The 23,259-nt window shown below is 42.3% G+C and overlaps 1 protein-coding gene across 1 annotated transcript in view; it reads left to right on the top strand.

Annotated features, from left to right (window-relative positions):
• The window catches only part of LOC308279788 (aldehyde oxidase 3-like), a gene marked incomplete at its 5' end in the record, with an annotated part of 100,776 nt that continues 77,517 nt past the window's right edge, over nt 1–23,259 (top strand). The window contains 10 exons of the mRNA XM_080719957.1: nt 1–54; nt 1,579–1,636; nt 3,282–3,378; nt 4,494–4,602; nt 6,090–6,216; nt 10,307–10,368; nt 14,361–14,441; nt 18,112–18,192; nt 21,555–21,699; nt 22,210–22,302. Coding sequence (XP_080576083.1) covers nt 1–54; nt 1,579–1,636; nt 3,282–3,378; nt 4,494–4,602; nt 6,090–6,216; nt 10,307–10,368; nt 14,361–14,441; nt 18,112–18,192; nt 21,555–21,699; nt 22,210–22,302 — 907 coding nt within the window. The remainder of the gene's footprint in view (nt 55–1,578; nt 1,637–3,281; nt 3,379–4,493; nt 4,603–6,089; nt 6,217–10,306; nt 10,369–14,360; nt 14,442–18,111; nt 18,193–21,554; nt 21,700–22,209; nt 22,303–23,259) is intronic.

The following is a 23,259-nucleotide window of genomic DNA, read 5'->3' as shown; positions in this document are numbered from 1 at the left end:
ATGTCTCACTCTAAGGAGTCCGATGAACTTGTTTTCTTTGTGAATGGAAGAAAAGTAAGTTTTCTACATTCTTCTTATTAAACTATATAGAAAAAGAAACTTCGGTAGACACAATCTTTTATTAATGTTGCCAACGAAAGTATTGGGCTCAGGTGAGCAGCTAATTTGCTATGTGGCTATGACAAATCTATACCCATTCATATCCGTAGTTGTTGGGAGAGAGGGGAAGAAGGGAGAGAGGGAGCCAAGCAGGGAGGGAAAGATGGAGAGAAGAGGGAGAAAGAGGCAAAGACAGATAGGGACAGTGTCTGAAGAACCCTATGGAGTGTATTAGGACCTCCTGAGGAAAAGCACCCGATTATTGTAGTCTTCAGACTATGGCTGGCGATTGTGTTTGTATTCATCAACGTGTTAGGTACCTACTTCTCTTTATTAGGATACTGTCTCTCTCCCTCCCCACCCCAAACCCCCAGCTCTGCCTCAAGCTTCTGAGCCCCCTCCACCGCCGCTGCCATATGCAAGCATGCCCAGATTAGGAGTCTAAAGTCTTCAGACCACCTGCAAATAATTATAAAACTTTTGACCTGTAAGGATGAAAAGAAGTCATACCAGAAAGCCAGAAATCAACTTCACAGGTTACACTTTAGCCCTGCTCCTTTAGCCAGGAATTCTTAAATAACTGAAGTGAATAAGCCAAATAATTCTCCGATCCCACTTTGTTTTGACTTCTTGAGATTTAGCCAAGGTGTAAGCCAGGACTGGAATGTGCTCTCTGCTGTCCACTGGCCTTGACGTTAAGTACGATATGTGACCCAATGTCCCTATTTTCAGCACTATTGGCAAATAAGAAGAGGCAGTCAAAGTTTAACCCAAGCTGAATGAGACTACGTGCTGCCCCAGCCAAATACAGGAAAAGAAAGGAAGGCGCAGGGTGGTTACGTAACGTGCCCACAATCACTCAGCTAACAAAGAGTGGGGACCTACCTTTCATCTGTCTGCTCTCAGAGTTTGTGTCCTTCCTGCTCCAAATTCTCTCCTGTCCTGCGGAGACTGAGACGGCCATTCTTCCAGAACCCTCCACCGGAGGGAGGTGTTAGTGGGCTGGGTGAATGTTTTCCTGGGGTGTTGGAAGGATGCTATTTGTCTACTGCTGCCAAGGTCGTGTTTACTTGTCAAAGCTGAGGGAAGAATAGAGAACAAGAGTATGCTTTGCAGGTGGTGACAAGAATTAAAACCCTCCATTCAGCCCTCCACTCCTTGTACTTAACTGCATGAATGCAAGACTTTTAAAAGTGTATAACTCTTTGGTATGTTGTAACTTTTTGTTGTTTTCCTGAAACCAATGTTGCTTTAGAATGCAAATGCTTACTGGTTATCCTCTGAAACAAAACCAAACACTTCTGCCAAAACAAAGCCAAATAAAATACAGTGTTATGTTATCTTAAAATTGCAAAGAGTGTTGTTTGATCAAGTCAGATGAAGAACAAAAAACACATTCTAAATGAGTCTCACTATTCAGAAATAATAACAGGCCACAGAAAAACTGCCTCGATCTGGAAAATCCTTTCTCCTACACAGGTCATTGAGAGGAATGCGGACCCTGAAGTGAATTTATTGTTCTATCTGAGAAAAACCCGTATCCTTTTGTTTGGGAAGGCAAAACAATTAAAAGAATCATGGAAACTATGATTTCTCTGCACTTATAGAAATTTTGCTTTTTCTTATGCCTCATTTCAAACATCTTGATTGTGTACAACAATGGGGTAAAAACGAGATGCTTTTAGCTTTTGTTTTTGTATGGAGGGTTGAATCCAGGGGCATTCTACCTCTGAGCTACAATGCAGCCCTTTTTTCATTTTTTATTTTGAAATAGGGTCTCCCTAAGTTGCTGAGGGTCTCACTAAATTGCAGGAGCTGGCTTTGAACCTATGACCTTTCTGTCTCAGCTTCCCAAGTATACCAAACTTCAAGGGGCTTATTCTACAGACAGACCTGTATATGACAATGGTTACCAGTATAAACAAGGATAATTATCACCTGAGGGTATTGTTTAAAATGTGGATTTTTGCTGTGCATGGTGGTGCATGCTTGTAATCCCAGTACTTGGGAGGCTGAGATAGAAGTTTCTCAGGTTCTCTCAGACAGCCTCAGCTACTTTGGTAAGGCCCTCTGTGACTTAGTGAGATCCTGTTTCCAAATAAAACAATTTAGCTGAGCATGGTGACATACACTTGTAATCCCAGCATTTGGGAGGCTGAGACAAGAGGATCACAGTTTGCAGACAGCCTCAGCTACTTAGTGATGCCCTCTACAACTTAGCAACACCCTGTTTCAAAATTAAAAATATAGGGCAGGGGGTATATCTTGGAGGTTGAATGCCCCTGGGTTCCATCTCCAGACACCCCCCCCCCCAATTTTTAAAATAGGGCTGGGTGTGTAACTTGGAGATAGAATGCCCCTGGGTTCAATCTCCAGTTCCACTAAATTAAATAAATAAATAAATAAATAAATAAATAAATAAATAAATAAAATGTGGGTTTTTCCGGCCCTGCTTCCAAGGACCCTAAGTCACTTTGACAAATGTTAGTTCTTAGAGACTGCTGGGTTCTTGGTCAGCATGACATTCAGCAGAGGCTCTCACTCTGTCTCCAGGAGCCTTTCCTGAGCTGCCCTGCCATGGAACTGAGGGTCAACAGAAGCTCTGTGGAGTCGGAATCAGCCCAAGCTTCCCAAAGTTGAGCCCCAAGATGTGTCTGGTATGAAGGAGGCTTCGACTATAGTGGAAATTATTTATTCTCGATAATTTGCATGCCTTTTGCATGCCGTCATTTCCATCCAATTGTTTAAATTAAAAGAGATAGCACTAAACTGGGTTTGTTGGCATGCACCTGTAATCCCGGTACTTGGTAGGCTGAGTACTTGGGAGACAGGCAGATCATAGGTTCGAGGCCAGTCTCAGCAAATTAGCAAGACCCTCAATAACTTAGTGAGACCCTGTTTGATCAGGACTTCAAATTGGTAGGTGGTCTCCATTCTTGACCTGGATTTGGTTGAAGCATTCCCACAGGAGGCTGCCATCCACAGGTTATGAGGTTAATAGGGTGGTTTCTTATGAGACCTCATTCCTACTGATTTATACTTGAGCATCAATGGTTTGTAGGGCAAGCAAGATAGTTCAAAGGCAGTCCTGTCCTGAAGTCATTCTTCCCTGGGTACAGATTTACATATAAGGACTGAGGTAGGTCAAGTTTCTCTTTTTTCCTTGACAACAACCCTGGCAGTCCGACTCACAGGGACCAAGTATGGCTGTGGAGGAGGAGCCTGTGGTGCCTGCACAGTGATGATCTCAAGATGTGACCCCGTCTCCAAGAAGATCCGGTAGCCTTCCTCCCAGCTAGGCTGTGTGACTGACTCCATGTTGATTTCGCACAGGACTTTATGCCTGCACACTTTGGCTTAGGTCCTTTCCAAAAAAGGAAGCTGAGCCACCTCCTCAGTTTTTATGAGCTGGAACAAGATAAATAATTTTATATCTATTATATATATAGTTTACATACTTTTTATATATTTAATTTCATAAATTTTATAAACAATTTTATATAAAGAATGTTGACAGTTGGAGAAAAGAGGAACAAGGCTGTGCTTAATCCTCCTATCAATCTGATGGTAGATCTTACTATCCTCATTTTACAAGTGAGAAAAATAGGTTCTAAGAGAGTCTGTACATTCTCCAAGGCATAGAACTAGTGAATGTTAGAGTATGAGCCCCAAGACCACCAGACTGTAAAACACCAATACTTCTCATACAAGATTTCCCCCAAGAGAGGTTTAAAAGCCTGTTGCTCACCCCTCCTGAAGACACATGACCAAGTTCAGGGCCAGACTCAACTTCTCTCATTCTCCCCTTGAGAGGCCCAGTGGATCTCATATGCATTGAGCCCCCTGAGCATTTGGTGAAATCCAGAGGCCTCGATTATTCATTCAACCAGTATCTACTGAGCTACACCTGCCCTTAGCGCTGAATAGCAAAGGCACCTGTACTCCTGGAGCTCACAGCAGGTGAAGTTGGGGAAGGACTTGCCTTACGGTGGTCTCATTTAACTTTCCCCGTGCCTCCACATTTTTTGAAGAGTAAGGAGCCAATTATTTGCCCAGCCATCCATCCCAACTAACAAGCCGAAGTGGGCACAGGAATAAGTAGAAACCAGTTCAAATCCAACACATTTTTTAGCAAGATAGTTTGGAGGGGAAAAAATGGATTTCTTAATACCAAATAATAGAGGATTAACTTTTAGGCAGCCATATTTAAATTCAAAAACATTTATGTGATGACTCCGCTTTAATAAGCACTAAATTATGTTCCTGTCAAAATAATTACAATTATAATCATCTAAATGTATATTACCTGTTTTTCTTCCTCCCATCCTCATATCCCCACTACCACCACTGTCTCTGTGCCAATTCTTTGGGGCTTCACCGTGTAAACACTGCAGTCACTTCTCCGTCACTGCCTGCCTGGTGCCCATCTGCTCTCTCTATGGGGCCGCTGTTACCACCGTAGAAGGCATAGGAAGCACCAAAACCAGGGTTCATCCTGTTCAGGTAAGAGCATACTTTAACAAGCTTAGGACGACCATGGGTTGGGTGACTTCTGTGGTTATCTGGACCTTAGCTTACAGTTTCAAAGGACAAAGATGTCAGCAAAGAAGAAAATTACCCTTTCCTTACTCCCTCTGTCTTCCTGCAGCGTTCACTTGTTTATTTGAAGTATTATGGCTCCATAAAAGTGTGGAAGAGGTGGTGAAGAGAAAGTGGCTCCAGGCAGGGTCTCTTCAGACAACCACCACACCATCTTAGGGAGGAATCCTCCTCCCAGGAATGCTCCTGGCCCTACCACAAAGACACAGAAAGGGGAAATTCACATTTATCTTGGTTTCTGGAATCAACTGAGAAAAACAAGGACGCATATTCTATGGTTGGTCTGTGTAAACAGCTAGGTTGCTAATTCTAGCCAGAAAAAAATAATTTTGTGACCTCAATATTTTAATTTGGCATTTGTTGCTATGTAATAGTCTTTTATCAAGACTATATATGATGAATATCCCCAAATTTAAGTTAAAAACTCTTGGGGGGGGGCAGGGATCATGTCTTGTTCTAAAAATACCTTCTCAAAGCACAAGGAATTGGTGTTCCGTAAAGGTTTTTGGCAGACCCCTGAGTCATAGGCCAGAGTGGAGGAACAATGCCAGCCTGTGTGCTTGTCCTTCTGTTCTGAAGAAGGCCCTCACAATCTCAGAGGCACACGGCTGGGTGCGTTAGACTCAGAGCCAAGTTTTTAGAGTGTTTTAAAGCTTATCTATTAAAGACTTATTAGTGAAAATGTCCAAACATGAATAAAATTCCAGGTACCTGCCAAGGTTAAAACAGAAAGGAAGAAGCAGGAAAGGTGGCTTCATGTAAAAATAATTACAATTATACAGAGACATGTCTTTATGGAGACAGGCCTTGCTACAAATTTACAATTGAAATTCTTTTTTTGTGGGTAAGGGTGGAGGACTGTCCAAGTGGTATCAGAATGAGGAGAGGAAAATATAAAAATCTGGTGACCTCTTTTTCTGTGGTCTTGGCTAACTCCAAACTGTGCCCTACAAGCAATGCCCTAGGGTGAGCCTGAGGACTCCCTTTACAACCTCCTCAGTGGACTCTTCTCAGGAAGCTCCCTTGGCATTGTAAATGTGAACAACCACAGCACTTCCCATCACTAGCTGGTAGGCCCTGTGCCGACCCAGGCCTCTGTCTCATTTCTTTTCCTTCTTTTTTTTTTGTGCGCGTATGTGATATTGGGAATTGAACCTCCAAGCTATACCCCCAACCCTGTCTTTTTTTAATTATTTACTTTGAAACAGAGTCTCACTAAGTTGTCGAGGGTCTCACTAAGTAGCTGAGCTGGCCTGGAACCTGCAATCCACCTGTCTCAGCCTCCCAAGTCCTGAGATTTCAAGTGTGCGCCACCACACCCGGCCCTCTGTCTCATTTCCGAGAGCTTTACCCCTAAACTTTCACCCTCGAGCTGTGTTCTTTGCTTTCAGGAAAGGCTTGCTAAAGGCCACGGGACCCAGTGTGGATTCTGCACGCCAGGAATGGTGATGAGCATCTACACTCTCCTGAGGAACCACCCGGAGCCCTCCACAGAGCAGCTAGTGGAAACCCTGGGTGGTAAAGTCACAACTCGTTAATCATAAGATGGCTGTTATCCTTCACAAGAGTGGTAGTGATGCTGGAGCCACTTCATCCAAGGAAACTGGCCAAAACCCTTGGCAAAGATGCTATTTATTGGTCTTTATGATCTATACTTCTTTTTTAGTGTATTAGGCCCAATTTAATAATTAAATAAGCAGTCAAAATTATTGGGCTGCCTTAACCCAATTTTTATCTGCAGTATTTTTTGGCTATTTAGTTTTTCTTTTAATTTTTTTTAATGGTGCATTGTAGTCATACATTTTAATGGAGTACAAGAGGATAGAGGCATACATGCATTTGATCTGTACTTAAGTAGTGCTGACAAGTGTTATCCATCCCTATTTAGCAGGAGGAGAAACTAAGGCAGCCAACCAGAAAGTAAAATGAGCTCTCAATATGACTATTATATTCTTGGCACCATATCCATTGTTTCTAGTCACGTTAGTGTAATATATATTTGGGTAGCATATGCTTATTGAGACAGTCTCCGCGTGGGTGTCGATGCAATTGCAATGTTATTGAAATGGTGTTTGGAAATATTAGGACTTTCAAATCTTTTGATTATGTACTTAGAGCTAGCCAAAATAAGCAGTGACCTTGCAGTGGTTTGTTTTTATTTGTTGTCAGGGCTGTTGCTGCTGTGGTTGTTGCTGAAGTATAATTAATGCTTATGAAATCCTAGACTCTCAGGAATTAAAGGGGAGAGAACCACTTATGACTCACAAGCTTGCATTCAGTTGAAATGACTTGAGACTTTAGAAATTTTATTTCTCCTTCTCTGTCTTTTAAAATTTTATACATGCATTCTACCCTGTCAAAAGACTTTCTAATTTCTATTCTCTTATATGCAAATCTGATAAACATTGTCTTCTGTCTATATGTAAGTTGTGGAAATATTGAACAGGATAAGCCAAGTGGCAGTTTATGAGAAAATTAATCAACACATTGACATTGTACTATTGTTCAATGAAGTATCATGCATTTAGCATTCATCCAGCCTTATCCACAGGGGAGCATAGATGTGTCAGATGCCTTGTGAAATCCCTGTGCACTGGTCAAGAATTCTTATCCCAAAAGAGAGAAAAGAGCTTTTTTGAGTACCCAATCTCCTCTTAGTAACCACTCTTCCTAGACCCTGTCATCAATAATCCATTCCAGAATAGATCCAGAGAACTGATCAAGAAAAAAATCAACCTCATCTAATACCAATCTTTTTTAAAAACCAGAGTTAGTGGTTACCTGTCTCCACTGTTCTAGTACTGCCTTGGTATAGCATGATGTCTCAAAAATATTCTTAATCCTGGTTCCACAATCTCACCTACAAATTATTTCAAGGTCATGGGAAATCACTAACCTTGATTTATCTGGTCTCCTAGACAAATTTAAAGCAGCCAAGTGCTGCTGGACATGGTTGCACACACCTATAATCCTAGCACCTGGACATGGTTGCACACACCTGTAATCCTAGCACCTAGGAGGCTGAGACAGGAGGATAATAGGTTGAAAGCCAGCCTCAACAACTTAGTGAGGCCCTCAGTAACTTGGTGAGACACCGTTTCAAAATAAAAAATAAAATGGAGGTGGGGAAGTAACTTGAAGAAAAAATGCCCCTGTGTTCAGTCCCCAGGACCACGGTGGGAGATGGGGGCAGGCTAAGCGCTCTCAAAATCTGCACATATCTTGGGCTTCAAGTCTTTTATTTTTTTTAACTGTGCTTATCTGATGCTTTTATCTCATCAAGAATTTCTTTTTTATTTTGTTTTTTTAATTTTTGTTTCTCATCAAGAATTTCTTTGGTGAGAAATATGAAAGCAAAAATAGGAATGAGATAGTTCTACCTTTTCTCTGACATCTGTTAACATTACCTTCATTGAGCAGTATATTTACTTTCTCTTTGATGTATTTTGTTGACCATGATATTTTCCACAAAATCTACCTCCATCTGGTGCTTAGTTAACCTGACATTGCTCTGTGCCATACTTTTCCTTCATCTTCAGTATTGCCCCGTGGCTTGCATCATTCCTTCATCTCCTTTCTGCTAGATTTCCATCCAGGTGTACCTTTGTGATCACACGGCCCCTGCCTCCTCTGCTAGCTTTCTTTTCTTCATATTGCCAGCTTCTGTTATTGCATCTCACTGCTCTAGGTTTTGGTGGCACCTATTGGACATCAATAGCCTCACTGCACCAAAAATTGCAGACTTTTCTTTTTACCCCCTATAGTCTGTGCCTAAATATCCAGACACCACATCACAGCAGACTTTTTCTGAGTACTTTCTATGCATGACAGTATTCTACGCTAAGTCCTAAATAACAATTGTATAGACGAATAAACTAATGTAGAGAATGGTGAGGTTACTGCCCAGGATCATATCACTAGCAAGAGTAGAGCCAGAATTTAAACCCTGGTGATCTGGTTGTAGAATCCACATTTTTATCAACCTCATCTGCATCTATTTATTTTCCCCAAGACCCTCCTTTTTTTGTTACTTTCTCTAGAGAACTGTCAGGAGCGCCTTTATTATCACCACCTCCCTCCCAATATAACTTGTTTCTTCTTTGGTGTCATGTTCTGGAGTATCATATATGTATGCTTTACTCTTTCCGCTTACTTCTTTTTCTCAGTTTAGTCATATATCCTTCTATAAGCATTGATGACCACCTACTGTGTAAGCTACAGTACACTTGTGGTTTTTAACCTTAGTGAGAATTGGTCCTGAACAAAGATCCTAATTCAGGGTCAATTGATGTTTTCTTTTTTTGTTTTGTGTAGTGCTAGGCATTGAACCCAGAGGCATTCTACCTCTGAGCTATATTTTATTTTTTTATTCTGAAAGAGAGTCTCACTAAATTGCTAAAGCTGGCCTCAAATTGAGATCTTTTTATTTCAGCTTCCCAAGTACTGGGACTGCCAATGTGTACAACCACGCCTAGCTTAATTAATGCTTTTAAGAGTTCTGTGAACTCACAAATTTTGCGCAAAATATCACGTCCCTATTCACAGAACGAAAATGTCACCAGATCCTCAAAGACTCTATGGCCCCTTCCAATAAAGATGAGAGCCAGTGTTCTAAAAAGACACAGAAACGATGACAGTAGTGACATCCTGATTGGATCTAGGTGCCACCCCCCACATGCTTTCCCAATTCTTATAAGAGGCAGTCCCTGCTGGGTCAAGGTCAGTCCTTCTGATGTTATATGTTAACATAACACCATCTAGTAACTTGCCAAGAACTGCAAATTTTACCCTTTCTACAAGCCAATAAGTCAGCCTGTCAGTTTGATAGATGCTGACAGAAGACTCCTGGGTCAGAGACAAACAACTTTACTACTCACAGTATCAGTAATAAAGAGAGTAGTATCATTTGCACCAGCTCCCACAAGGCAATGTGAAGAGGACCAGCTGATGACCAGGTGTGTGTAAGAAGTAGACTTATATTTATTTCACCAGAAGTAAGCCTTCCCACTCATTGCTGTGCAGGGAGAAGTTGTCTTTATCTTTCAAGGATCTTCACTATGCAAACTTCCTTGAAAAAATAGTCTGGACCAAACGCAGTCAGTGTCTCTGCTCAGAAGACATTCCCATCCCTGGGATGGGACATGTGTCCTTTCTAAGGGTTTTCTCTGTCCTTTCACTGATCTTCTGTTCTGCACCCTTCCCAAGAGTGCACCCCAGGATGTATCCTAAGTAACTTCTGAGCCAGGTGTGGTAGCCCACACCTGTAATCCAGTACTTGCGAGGCTGAGATAGGAGGATAGCAGGTTCAAGGACAGTTTCAGCAAGTAGTGACACTCTCATTGACCTAGCAAGGCTCTGTTTCTAAATAAGAAATAAAGTTGCCTGGCGGTGTAGCTCAAAGGTAGAATGCCTCTAAGTTCAATCCCCAGTACCACACAAAAAGAAATACTCAGTGACTTCTGATAACACTAGCTCAATCTAGAAAAAATACTAAAATATTTATTATTGGGGAATAAGAGTGAAGGGAGACCTATATATAAATAAGGGAAACATCAAGCCGCAAGAAATGGCCTTCGGGTTGAAATGCCGTGTGTTTCTTTCTACCCAGGTAATTTATGTCGCTGTACTGGATACAGACCCATCGTGGAGAGTGGGAAAAGCTTCAGTCCTGTAAGTATGAGAGGGCTGGTATCTGCAGAGCAGGCAGTCCTGGGTTATAGCAAAGCATCGTTCCCTCCCCTCTCCTCCCCACCTCTCACAGCTATGGGATTGGATTTCATAGAAAGCTCAACATTGAGCCAAGCATGGTGGCGCATGCTTATAATCCTTGTACTCGGGAGGCTGAGACAGGAGGATCACAGGTTTGCAGACAACCTCAACTACTTAGTGAGGCTCTCTGCAACTTAGCAAGAACTTATTTCGAAATTAAAAAAAAAAAAAAAGAATAAGGCTGGGAGTGTAGCTTGGACGTAGAATGTCCCTGTGTTCCATCCCCAGTACCAGAAAAAAAGAAAGGAAGGAAGGAAGGAAGGAAGGAAGGAAGGAAGGAAGGAAGGCTCAACATTGTATATTAGGAAAAAAAGGTTTGCCATTTTACCTATCTCAGTAAAGATACTTTGTTTTCAAAAATGCCAACGGGTAGCACCCTAATAGCTTTTTTAAAGGTGAAATTTATTAAATAGCATATTCTAAGTGAAAACAGATCAGGCCATCCTCCTAACCTCTTGCTTTGTGGTAGGGGAAAACAGAGGAGTTTATTTCTCCTACTGTCATTCCAGCAGCACTTTTGTTGAGTCAGAGCTAAAAGGAAACCTTTTCATTAGATAAATGCTTATGTCCTCTCTGAATATAATTTCATCTTTGATTGATATTGATGATCGATGGGGAAGAGAGAGAAGCCATTTTCATCTTTTATATTGTGCGCCATCAAGCAACCTGTGCCGTCCACACAGCATGAGCTTCAGAGCCTCCTCTGCCCCCTCCCTCCATGATCCCCTCTCTGAGGAAGACCCACACGCTCTCCACCCCCACATGGGACACATCTGACACCAGGGGCGCGGGTTCCTCCACACAAAGCAATTCTCCAGCTCTTCAGACACCAACCGGGTTTCCTACCATTTAGCTCAATATGACACTGTCTACCTGCGGCCCACAAGTGACGAGTCAGTCTCACAATTGCTCCCCATTACACCTGCTAATTGCAAGTCTGCACCTCTAGTATCTCTCATCTACCAGTTGTAAATCGGGAGTTCTTATGCTCCCTCTTCAAGTTGGATAATTTGCTAGAATGACCCCTAGAATACAAGAGAACATTTTACTTTTGCTTACTGGTTTATTATAAAGAACTTATAACATATACAGATGAACAGCAGATGAAGAGGGGCTCAGGGTGAGGTCCTGCAGGGTCTTGAGTCTCCAAGGAGTTGAGGGACACTACTTTTCCTGGCACATGGATGCACTCAGCAGCCCAGAACTCCTAATCTCCTTGTTCAAGGGTTTATAGCCCAGTCTCCAGCTGCCTTCTCTCTCCAGATGTAGACAGGCAGGACTGAAAGTTCTAACTGCTAATCACTTGATATTTTTCTTGATCAACCAAGACTATGTAAGATGCCCACAGGAAGTCCCCTCATAAGCATAAACTCAAGAATGACCAAAAAGGGTGCTGTATGAATAACTAAAGACATTTATATCATTTATGGAATTCCAAGGTTTTTAGGAGCTCTATGCTAGGAACCAGGGACAAAGACAAAATACTTTTTATTTTACTATCTGCCCCCCCCCAAAAGCATTGTAGTAAATAGCTAGGAAAGGCTATGTGGAATCATCCTGTTAAATATGCATTTGTTCTTCCAAATGATTGCCTCATTAACTGCAAAAGGTGTATATCCAGAGATGCTTGAATTCATTTATTGTTTTTAAAAACATTAAAAGGGCCGGGTGTGGTGGCGCACACTTGTAATCCCTGCGCTTCGGAGGCAAAGACAGGAGGATCGTGCAGGTTCGAAGCCAGCCACGCTGGCTTAAGAGATCCTGTTTCCAAATTTTAAAAATATATAAAAAATAGGTCTGGGAGTGTAGCCCGGAGATAGAAGGGCCTCCAGGAACCCCAGTACCAAAAAAAAAGAAAAGAAAGAAAGAAAGAAAATTAAAAGGAAACCAGAAAGCCAAGCGTGCTGGCACATGCTTGTAATCGCAGCATTTGGGAGGCTGAGATTGGAGGATCACAGATCGCAGACAGCTTCAGCTACTTAGTGAGACCCTCTGCAACTCGGTGAGACCCTGTTTCAAAAAATCTAAAGACTAAAAAGTAGACCCGGGGGTGTAGCTCAGAGGTAGAATGACCTTGGGTTCTATCCCCAGACCTGTAAAAAAAAAAAAAAAAAAAAAAGAGGAAACCAGATGAAGTTGCACATGCCTGCAATTCCAATACTTGGGAGACTGAGGATCACAGGTTTAGGATCACAGGTTTGAGGCCAGCAAACAGTAACTTAGTGAGACCCTGTTTCAAAATAAAAAATAGAAAGGGCTGGGGAATACAGCTTGGGTTCAATCCCCAGTATCACCAAAAAAAAGTGGAAAAGTGAGAGTTAAGATGATGAGAAAAGGGGACGTGCAAAGAGTATGTCTAAAGGAAAGATGAGAGGATGGAGACCAGAGAGCTAAGGAAGCACAATCGACACGAGCAATCCAAGTAAAACATGCCTTACGATGCGGAGCAGTTATAAATGTTACTGTCTACGTAAGCTGGAGAGGATAAAGCACAATAAGGTTTTTTATCATTCATTTTTCAATTTAATGCATCCGCCTATTTGAAATTCTATGTTACAGACACTAGGTGCCTTTCATTGTCACCTGAATTTCACTTTCAGTTTCTTCATGGATTTGAAGATTATTTGAATTAAATTAGCTAGGTCATTGGCGCAGAGAAGTACAGAGAAAAGACCTGTGCCTGACTCCCAGGCTGAAACAGGTAGAGCGGTCAGAGATGGGCAGAAGGATGAAGCCTGCGTGAAGCCTGAGCTCTGAATCTTGATGGCAACTCAGAGGACATTGTTTTACCTGCAGAGGCTCCAGGGACTCCATGCCTTTCTCTCCTCCTTTGGGCAAACTGTTCCCTGCTCCCTTCTCTGGAAGGGTTTTCAAGGATTAAAAGCTTTAGTGCATGGGGAGTACTGAACACAATACCAGACTGTAGTGGACAATCTAGAAATTGTACTTACTATTAATAATTAGAGTAAGAATAAATTTGTGTTGCACAGCATAAAATAACTCCATTATCAACAGTATGATGTCAAATTCTGAATACACTGTTCTCTAAATTGTCGCTATATAATTTGGTAAATTATGAAACAAACCTCCTAGGGCTTTGTTTATTTATCTGTAAAATGGGATTATGATCACAGGAATTAAACTGTGACATGTCCACAAAGCAAAAACATTGCCAGACATAGTGGTACATGCTCGTAATCCCAGCATTTGGTAGGCTGAGACAGGAGGATCACGGTTCATGGACAGCCTCAGCTACTTAGTGAGGCCCTTTGCAACTCAGTGAGACCCTGTTTCAAAATAAAGAGTAAAAAATAGGGCTGGGGTGTAGCTTGGAGGTAGAATTCCGCTGGGTTCCATCCCCAGTACTGCAAAAAATAATAATAATAATTTAGAAAGCAAAAACATCATGCCAAGCACATATTGAGTGCTCAACAAAACTTAGAATATATGGTTACCACTGCCACCATCACTGTGTCTTAGTCCATGTTGCGCTGCTATAACAGAGTACTTCAGGCTGGGAGATTTATAATGAACAGAAACTTACTGGCTGACAGTTCTGGAAAAAGGATCACAAGGGTGGAAGGGCTTTTGCCATTATGAGAGAGGCAAAAGGGGTCTGAACTCATTCTTTGATAGGAGCCCACTCCTACTATCATCATTAGTCCCTTTGTGCTTCTTAAAGGTTCCAATACCATCACAATGGCAATTAAATTTCAACATGAATTTTGCAGGGACAAATATTGAAACATAGCATACCACCACCACCACCACCATCATATTGCCATCATCATCATCATCATCATCATCATCATCATCATCATCATCATCATCTCTGTGGTATTTTTACATCTCTACAATTCTCTAATTTTGCCATCCTTATTTTTTTTTTACAGAGTTCATCTTGCTGTAAAATGAATGGGGAAGTGAAATGTTGTTTGGATCAAGAAGAAAACAAACCTGAGAACAAATCCAATGTAAGCCTTCCTTTCTCTCTCCTCTTTTTCCTGAAGCTTTACATATTTGGTCTCAGCACATCCTATTGATCTGACTAACAGAGGTTGGGGAAGGAGGCTTGGGGAATTCTAAAAGCCATGTCTGTATCTCAGTCCTATATATTTCCTTCCATTGGCCCTCATTCACCACCAAGCCAAGTCCTCCTGGGTGAAAAAGATCCCCTGAACTGGGCCTACAGAAAAGAGTAATTTAATGTTCAAAGATGACTCCAGTAATGTAATGTTCCCTTTACAAAGATAGGTGAGATGCTTATTATATACAGAGATATTTTTCACAATGTTATTTGTAATAACAAAAACTCATAGATAGATAACCTAAATGTCCAGTAGGGGGTCCCTTAAATACATCATGGCAGCCTGGCATGGTGATGCATACCTATAATCCCAGTGCTTGGGAGGCTGAGACAAGAGGCCAGACTCAGCAATTTAGAAAGGCTCTCAGCAACTTACAGAAACCCAGGGTATCTCGGAGGTAGAATGTCCTTGGATTCTTTCCCTAGCAACACACACACACACACACACACACACACACACACACCCCATAGCATGACTCTATAATCTATGACTGGAACTTAAACCATCTCTCTTTTAAACTTGAAAATAGAAGTGATTTGTTTGAAGTAAAAAAAAAGTTTAAACACTGAGCACTCTGACACCAAATTTCTAGGAAAAATATTACTTATATATACAGTTAATGCATACATATACAGAACAAGAAAAAAGAATGGAAAGAAATACACTTAACAGTAATGGTGGTTATCTCTGAACAGTCGGTTAAGTAATTATATTTTCTTCTGTAGACTTTTCAGTAATTCTACATGATTTTTCTATATGAGCCTGCATTAATTTTGTAATTGCACATATGCAAAAAAAGTTTAAACAAAAAGAAATTCCAATGGATGGTGTAGGAATTGTAGCTAAACCACATTTCCTGTTAAAAGTCCATGTTTGCCTGATTCCTAATTTTCTGTGGAAGGGAGAGGAGGAACCTCTAAAGACTGGTACAGGCCACTGACCTAGTGGTCACCAAATTTCACTGCCTGAAGTGACAGGAAAAGTCAAGCCCAGCCCTGACATTTGCAGGCCCCGAGCAAGAATACAAGTGGGAGATGCGGTTTTCTTCTCACCTCACCCCGGCCCTGTATCATGCTGCTGGCATCACAGCCTGGACATCAGCTCACATGTCCAGGCTCCATCCACTCCCCAGCCAGCTGCCCATTGGCAGTGACTCAGGCATCTGTCGTCTCTGGGAGAAGGTACTGGAGCAGAGGCAACATGAGCTCAGAAAGCGACTTCATGAGCTCAGAAAGCGGCTTGGGGCCTTGAGGGCAAGGAATATTAAAGTTGCAGATGCCACAGCCAATAGCTGGAAGAGGTAATGCAGGCTGTAAGTGGGGTATTCCTTAACCTTGCTGTCTCCCTGCCCCAGGAGAGGGGCATGAGAGGGTCCCGGAGCAGGGACCCAGTGATCTGGGCCTACGGACAAGGGAAAGGGCTCCTGGAAGCCACAGTTCATGCCACTGACACCAACAGAAATATAAATAAGAATGTACTCATGTACTCCAGGGTGGCAGAGTACATTTCTTATTTCTTATTACTCAGATGCAGAAAAAAATAACGTTACATAAAATCTAATGGAGTGTTTAATCGAATCCTTCAAACTATTATTACTACACAACTAATCTTTAGCTGTGGTTTCCCTATCCCTCGAGTGCTCCCCAGAACAGTACGTTCCTGGCTGGCAGCCCCCCTGGAGCTGCCCTGGCTGACAGCCAGACCAGGAGTCAGTGGTCCCGGGCTCATCCCCATTACACTATGTCTCAGGGTGAGCTGAGAGCTGCTGTCCTGGAACTTCCACATGTGGGGTAGCGCAGGGCAAATCTGTCCCCATCCATGAGACAGCCCTTTGCTTACACGCAGCCACGCTCATCCCCTCCATGCTCTCTGCCTCCGCATCACCCTCCTGCCTCTTCCCAGCTACTGCACCTCACATCCTGCCCCTTCCTGAGATGCCAGGTAACATCTTCACAAATGACTCCACGTCCATTTCTGCTTTGTTCTCTCTGACCTCTCCCCACAGTCTCAATCTTGAGATTATCTGACCCATCACTCCGCTAAAGCCTTCTCTGCTGACTTCCACGTTTATGCCAATGGTTCCATCACTCTTTTTGCTGCCTCAGAGCCAAGGCCTGGGGGTTCTCACAGCCACGGGGCCTCAAGCTCCTCTATCCCTTCTTCCCACACATGCCATCTTCATCCACACTTAGATGATTGTAACACAGTCTCAATAGAATCACAAGTGGGAGATAGAGTCACAAGTGGGAGATAACAAAAAATCATAGATAGATAACCTAAATGTCCAGTAGGGGCCTCAAGCTCCTCTATCCCTTCTCCCTACACATGCCATCTTCATCCACACTTAGATGATTGTAACAGTCTCAACAGAGTCACCTCCCTTCCAACACCTCCCATACGGCCCAACTTGGGCAGGGCTCCCAATTTGGGAATTGCTTGCAAAGCTTTTTATTATTTATTTATTTATTTATTTATTTATTTATTTATTTATTTTTGGTGGTACTGGGGTTCCTGGAAGCCCTTCTACCTCCGAGCTACACTCCCAGACCTATTTTATATTTTTGAAACAGGGTCTCTTACGCTAGCGCGGCTGGCTTCGAACCTGTGCAATCCTCCTGTCTCTGCCTCCAAAGCGCGGGGATTACAAGCGTGCGCCACCACGCCCAGCCGTTGCAAAGCTTTTTAAAAATGCATGAGATTTCCCATCATTTTACCAGAGTCGACCCTCCCATGGTATGGCCTAGGAAGAGTTCTCAACGCTTACAAACCTCCTCAGCAGATAGTTTCAGCTGGTCTGGAATTGGGAGCCCCTGCAAATCACAATCCAAGTGGTCTTCCAGAAATACAGGCTTAGAAACACTTGGGGCTCCTGCTGGCCTCAGAATATGGTCTTGGATATGAAACCTGTTGGCACACTTCCTGCGGTCCCATCTGACCCTCCCACCCCACCTCCCACTTACTAACCTCTCCCCTGGACCCCAGAGGATCCACTGCCTCTTTTCTTTTGCTTTTTTGGTACTAGGGATTGAATGAACCCAGGGGCATTCTACCTCCGAGCTTCATCCCCAGCCCTTTTATGTTTTATTTTGAAATGGGATCTTGCAAAGTTCCTCAGGGTCTTGCTAAATCTCTCTCTTGTTAACCTCCAACCAGCCTCCCAAGTACTGGGATTACAGGCATGCACCGCCATGCCCAACTTCATCCCCTTGACTCTCTGTACCCTGCAAATGGCTTCCCACCTGAATCTGTGCCAGCTCCTCTCCCCTTCTCCCATCCTGTGCCATCTACAGACACCTAGTTCCTGCTGCCTGGCTGAGCAGTTAGCTGCCTCCAGCACTTAACAGCTGCCGGTTCCCTTCTTCCCCGCCCAGCCCTCTCCAGCCATAATAGAATGGAAGGCTGGCCCGTCTCACTGCCTTGTGTCCCAGTCCCCAGTCCAGGCCTTTCAACCCCAAGGCACTTGATGTGTGGCTGCCAAGGACTATGACGCACACCAAACCTTAGCTTTGTTTTTGCCACAAAGACTAAAACGTTACTTTTTTTTTTCTCCATTAAGGTTTGCACCAAATTGTATGAAAAAGAAGAATTTCAACCCTTAGACCCAACCCAGGAACTGATATTTCCACCTGAACTAATGGTGTGTTCTTGTTCTTCTGGTTGGTTTGTTATTATGACTCTTGTTGGGGAATAGACAGTTCTGCATCTCATCCCCTGTGTGTCTCTGCCACCATTTATCCCCGGGTAATTTTGTATTAATGCCATCTCCAGGGACCTGTGAATGCTTTTTCTCTCCTGACTTTGCTCCTGGGTAGACCCAGTTTGCTCCTGATCCTCTGTGTAGGATAATTCCATCCCCTGTGCATCCCGGGCAGGATATCACATAATCTATTCTGGTTCACAGCATCTTTATTAAGACTCAAGGAAAATTCAGGATACAAACTACAAGTAGGTAAGGTAACAAGCTCCCTGTTTTGTTTTAGCTTAAAGCTCAGCACAGGTTTATCACGTGTGTGTTACTGGAAATAGAACCCAGGAGCATTCTACCTCTGAGCTACACCCCCAGTCTTATTTATTATTTTGAAACAGGATCTTGCTAAATTGCTGAGGCGGTCCTCTAACCTAAGATCTTCCTAGCTCATTCTCCCAAGTATTGGAATTACAGGTGTGCCCTACTGCACTTGGCTTTTTGACATTTTTTAAAAATTGTTCTTCTAGTCCTCCCTTGGACTCACCTATATTGGTTTCATAAACTCCTATTAGGAGATTCCCACATGCCCAGAACTGAGCTGGGCACTTGGGATACAAAAAGACAAACTACCTGCCCGGAGGCAGTGCACAGTCCCTCCGTATTTGAGGCGGAGGCCCTTGTGCTCCCACAGCGCTCTGTCCTTCCCCCATGGGGCATTTGCATGCCAGCTCCGCATTGCCTGTTTGCTGGGTAGCATGTGGACTGGCGTCCACCAATGAGGGAAGGGCTGTTTTCTGTTCCCCGTCATGTCACCGTTGACTCGCACAGTGATTCTACAGGATAGTTTGGTCTTAGAGCAACTTATACAGTTACAGGATATTTTGGTCTCAGAGCAACTTACATCCTTAAATATTATTAATAACCCTTAAGAGATCTTATTTACATGGGTTCTATCTATTGACATTTGTAGTCTTTAAAATGGAAAACATTTTAAATACCCATTCATTCATGCATGTAACAAGTAAATCCATCAGCATAAATAACATTGCTCATGAATAATAACTATATTTTTCCAAAGAAAATTCAGTAAGAAGAGTGACGTTGTTTTCCATCTCTGTAAATCTCTTTAATGCTGACTTCTAGAAGGCAACTGGTTTTGCATATCCACTTCTGCATTCAGCCAGCTATGATACCACACACCATGCAGCCTTTGTCAAACTCCACAGTAAACTCATGAGAGAATGAGAAGGAAAGAGGCAGGTAAATCTTATCTTATAAAATAGTTTTGACCTTAAAACCCCTGAGAGGCAGCCAGGCATGGTGGTGCACGCTTGTAATCCCTGCGCTTGGGAAGCTGAGACAGGAGGATCGCGCAGGTTCCGAAGCCAGCCACAGCTGGCTTAAGAGATCCTGTTTCTAAATAAAATAGAAAAAAAAAATAGGTCTGGGAGTGGGAGTGTAGCCCGGAGGTAGAAGGCCCCTGGGTTCCATCCCCAGTACCACCAAAAAAAAAAAAAAAAAAAAAAACCAACCCTGAGAGGCTTTCAGGAGCCCCAGGAATCCTTGGACGAGGAGTGCCAGTCTTCCCTAGTGAGAACATACACATTATTCCACTAATCAGAGTTTGTCCATCTCTGGGGACCCTCATCTCTCTGTCATCCTTTCCAAAAAATGTATACCTTAATGCAACAATTACAAGATCTTCATGGTAAGGAATTTTTCTTTAGCCAATCTGCTTTTAATTACTTATTTCTAGCTGCTGTCACTGTGATTTTTGTGCAATGTTTAAATTATTCAGAGTGAAATGATCTATGAAAACATGGAAATTCCAGACCCCAAAGATCTGCCCTTTAGATGCTCCCTGAAGAACAAAATCGTTTTTCATAGAGTATTTTTGCAAGGGTCTCATCGAAGTTCATTTCAAACAAATTAAACAATTCAGTTTCTGTTAGGGAAATGGTTCCCTTGTTTATTATTAACTGGCACTCATTTAAAGCATGTTCCTTCCAGATGCATGGAATGGTTTCAGTTCCAGAGAGCTCTGGGAAAGGAGCCCAGTGTCCCCGGGTTCATGGCCCGGTTCCCTTTAACCATCTCTGTCACCTTGACCAGGTTGACCCCCTCTTTGGGCCTCATTGCTTGCTTTCTTCTGTAAAACTAGACCCGTGGTTCCCAGACTGACTCAAGTGAAGAAGTTGGAAGTTAAAGGCTTTTCTTTGAATGCCATCTTCTTTGCTGAACACTCTGAAAGAGGGGCAAATGCCATTAGGCTTGCTATTCTCAGAATAAGAACAATTTTAAACATAAAGAATATGAACATATTTAAATGGTTCCTGTATCAAACAAAAAATGAGAACGCATAAGTCCATTGACAAAGGAAAGAGAAAAGGCTGCTAGATGAAGCATGGTCAGTATTTGCAAATTAGCCTTATAAATATTTATGGCACATTTATTTCTTTTATCGTCACAGCCACTGGTTTTAGAAAAATTGATGGGAGGAAAACATAAAGAAATCCTGCCCATGTTCCACTCCTGCTAATTGAGAAAAGTCCAATTTTTCGAATGTAGCTGTGAAATTCTTCAGTTTTGCTAAGGAAATAATGGTAGTCTGTGAGAAGAAAGTCCCTTCTGGTTTAAATAAGTTTGACATTCTATGTTTTTACTAAATTTCTGCTGTTCCACCAAAACAACAAACAAACAAAAAACCAGCCTTACCCCATACTTGAATGACCTCTGAAAACCAAAAAGACTTTTCTATATTATCTAGTCAAATCCCTAATTTTCATTTAAAGCAAGAGAGAAGCCTCCAGAGAGGCTCCAGGGTTTTCCCAGTTACCTGGCTGCTTAATGTTTAGGCTGGGATTCCAACCTGGGCCTTGGGACTCGGGGTGTATTCAGCATGTTTCTATTCTGCTCGCTTGCCTGGAGATATACAGCACACAGCCTCAGCCCACAATAGCTAAGTCTTTGTTGATGTTCTGCATCATTCGTAACTTAGTCAGTAATTATTTCTTCAGCTGGGAATTCTGCTTTACAAATATTATCCCTGGTACATAGGATTCTTATTTGTTTATAAGTTAAGATTTAATTAAAATCCACTTAGTTTTTTTTAAGCTATAAGAGATGGGAAAATAAGTATACAAAGCATTGGGTTTAATTACAAATTGATGAGGCCTCCATAATATCTGTCTTTGTTTTGTTATCCATGGTGGGTACTGTTCAACTGTTCAGTCTTGTTCCCTCTGTGGGCTGTAATGAAGTCTATATGTTTTCTCATTGACATCAGCATTGTCTGAATTTAAATACTACAGAGGATGGTGGAGGATCCACTAAAGAAAGTTTTGACTTTCCATGGGGAGAGGACTACCTGGATTGCCCCGGGAACCCTGAAAGACCTCCTGGAACTGAAAATGAAGCACCCCAATGCGCCTCTTGTGGTGGGGAATACATCTCTTGGTGGGTAGCAAAGAGAATGCAGCTCCCCCCCTCCTGTACTGAAAATCCACAAATTTGTGGAAGGAAGTGAAAGTTATAGTGTCTACTTGCAAATCAAAATACATACCTGGTGATTCAGCTCTGCCCCTTTGCCCAGCTAATGTTCAACTTGTTGTATAACTAATTTCTCTGGCTCCTAAAAGTAAATTAGTCTCTCATTCCAACTCTAGAATATGATTAGATTTTTCTAGGGTAAAAGTTTCCATTTCCCCCCTCCAAGTATCTGTCAGTAGCAAAAGATGTTTTTCTTACTGAGTTCTAGAAGGTGAAATCCATAGTTGGTGTACTGCTTGAGCCAGACTCAGCTCAAATGTGGAGAAATGTGGACAAGGAAAACAAACCTCCTTTGTTATAATTTTATTACATTTTATTTATTAGGCCTTTAGTAATCACTTCTAAGTCGCACAGTTATTAGCAAAAAGAAATTTAATTGGCCTTTTCCCCAATAATGATAATTCTTTTTCTTTTTAGGGCCTGATATGAAGTTCAAAGAAAATTTCTATCCAATTATCATCTCTCCTGCAAGGATCGTGGAATTATTCACAGTGACTAACACAAACGTAGGTAAGTTCCCACTTATTATAACAAGGTCTTTATGGTGCTGCCGAAGGCCAGTTCAGTCCAATCGGGGCGTGAGTCCACTCGCGATTGAGAATGTCAGCAAAGATGGGGAAGGATAGAGTGAAATACTGCAGCCTCTTATCTGCAGTGATTCTTTCCCTTTTAGGGACTAAATTTCTTTAAATCCCTAATGACGGCGCTCTTGGGAAGAATCTGATATGGACAAGAGCCTTTTGAGCTAATGACACTTTATTACAAGAACCCCGAAAAATTTATACCCTTCACCAGTAAAGTTAATAATAAGAGAAAAGGAAGTGAATGCAATCACTGTGAAACAATAGTGAACGACATGTAAACAAAGGTAAAAAAAAACTAGTCCGGCTTTCAGCTGGCTTTTGGCTTTCAAGAGATTAACTCCAGATCTTCTCCCAGGTCTTGCAGACAAGCAGTTCCAAAGGGCAATCTTCCAGACGAAACGGGCACGCCCAAGGCTTAGAGGCTTTTTGGGGAATCTTCTTTAACTTTCTTGGAACTTTCCATCTTTTGGGCTCAGTCCGTATAGCAAGTGTGGGGGGATGTGGCTATTCAGGTGGATGTGATAAAAAGTTCTTCCAGGTGTTGCCACCTTGCCCTCTAAAATCTGAAATCTTAAGCAAACTCACAACACAGTTTGGCAGACAAACACCAGAAATACCATGTAGTATTTAGATTTAGTTGTCAGATATACTTCCTTAGCTGTGAAACACTTTTCCCCAAACGATAGGCTTATTAGAAACCTATTCATCTTATAAATAATCCATATTCCTGTCCCAGACCCTTTGCAATATCCTTTCCTGGGCCACGTGGCGCCCCTCCCATTTCGGGCAGGGCTCATACTGGGTGTAAAGGTCAAGAATCTTCCTAGCCTTCAGCTCCATTGTATTGGGCAGTATTAGTTGCTCATAAACTGGGTTGCTTTGA

The sequence above is a fragment of the Muscardinus avellanarius genome (genome assembly GCF_963383645.1).
Source record: "Muscardinus avellanarius genome assembly, chromosome: 2".
Lineage (NCBI taxonomy): Eukaryota > Metazoa > Chordata > Mammalia > Rodentia > Gliridae > Muscardinus > Muscardinus avellanarius.
Note: the sequence above shows the minus strand (reverse complement) of the source record. Positions and strands in the feature narration are given on the sequence as shown.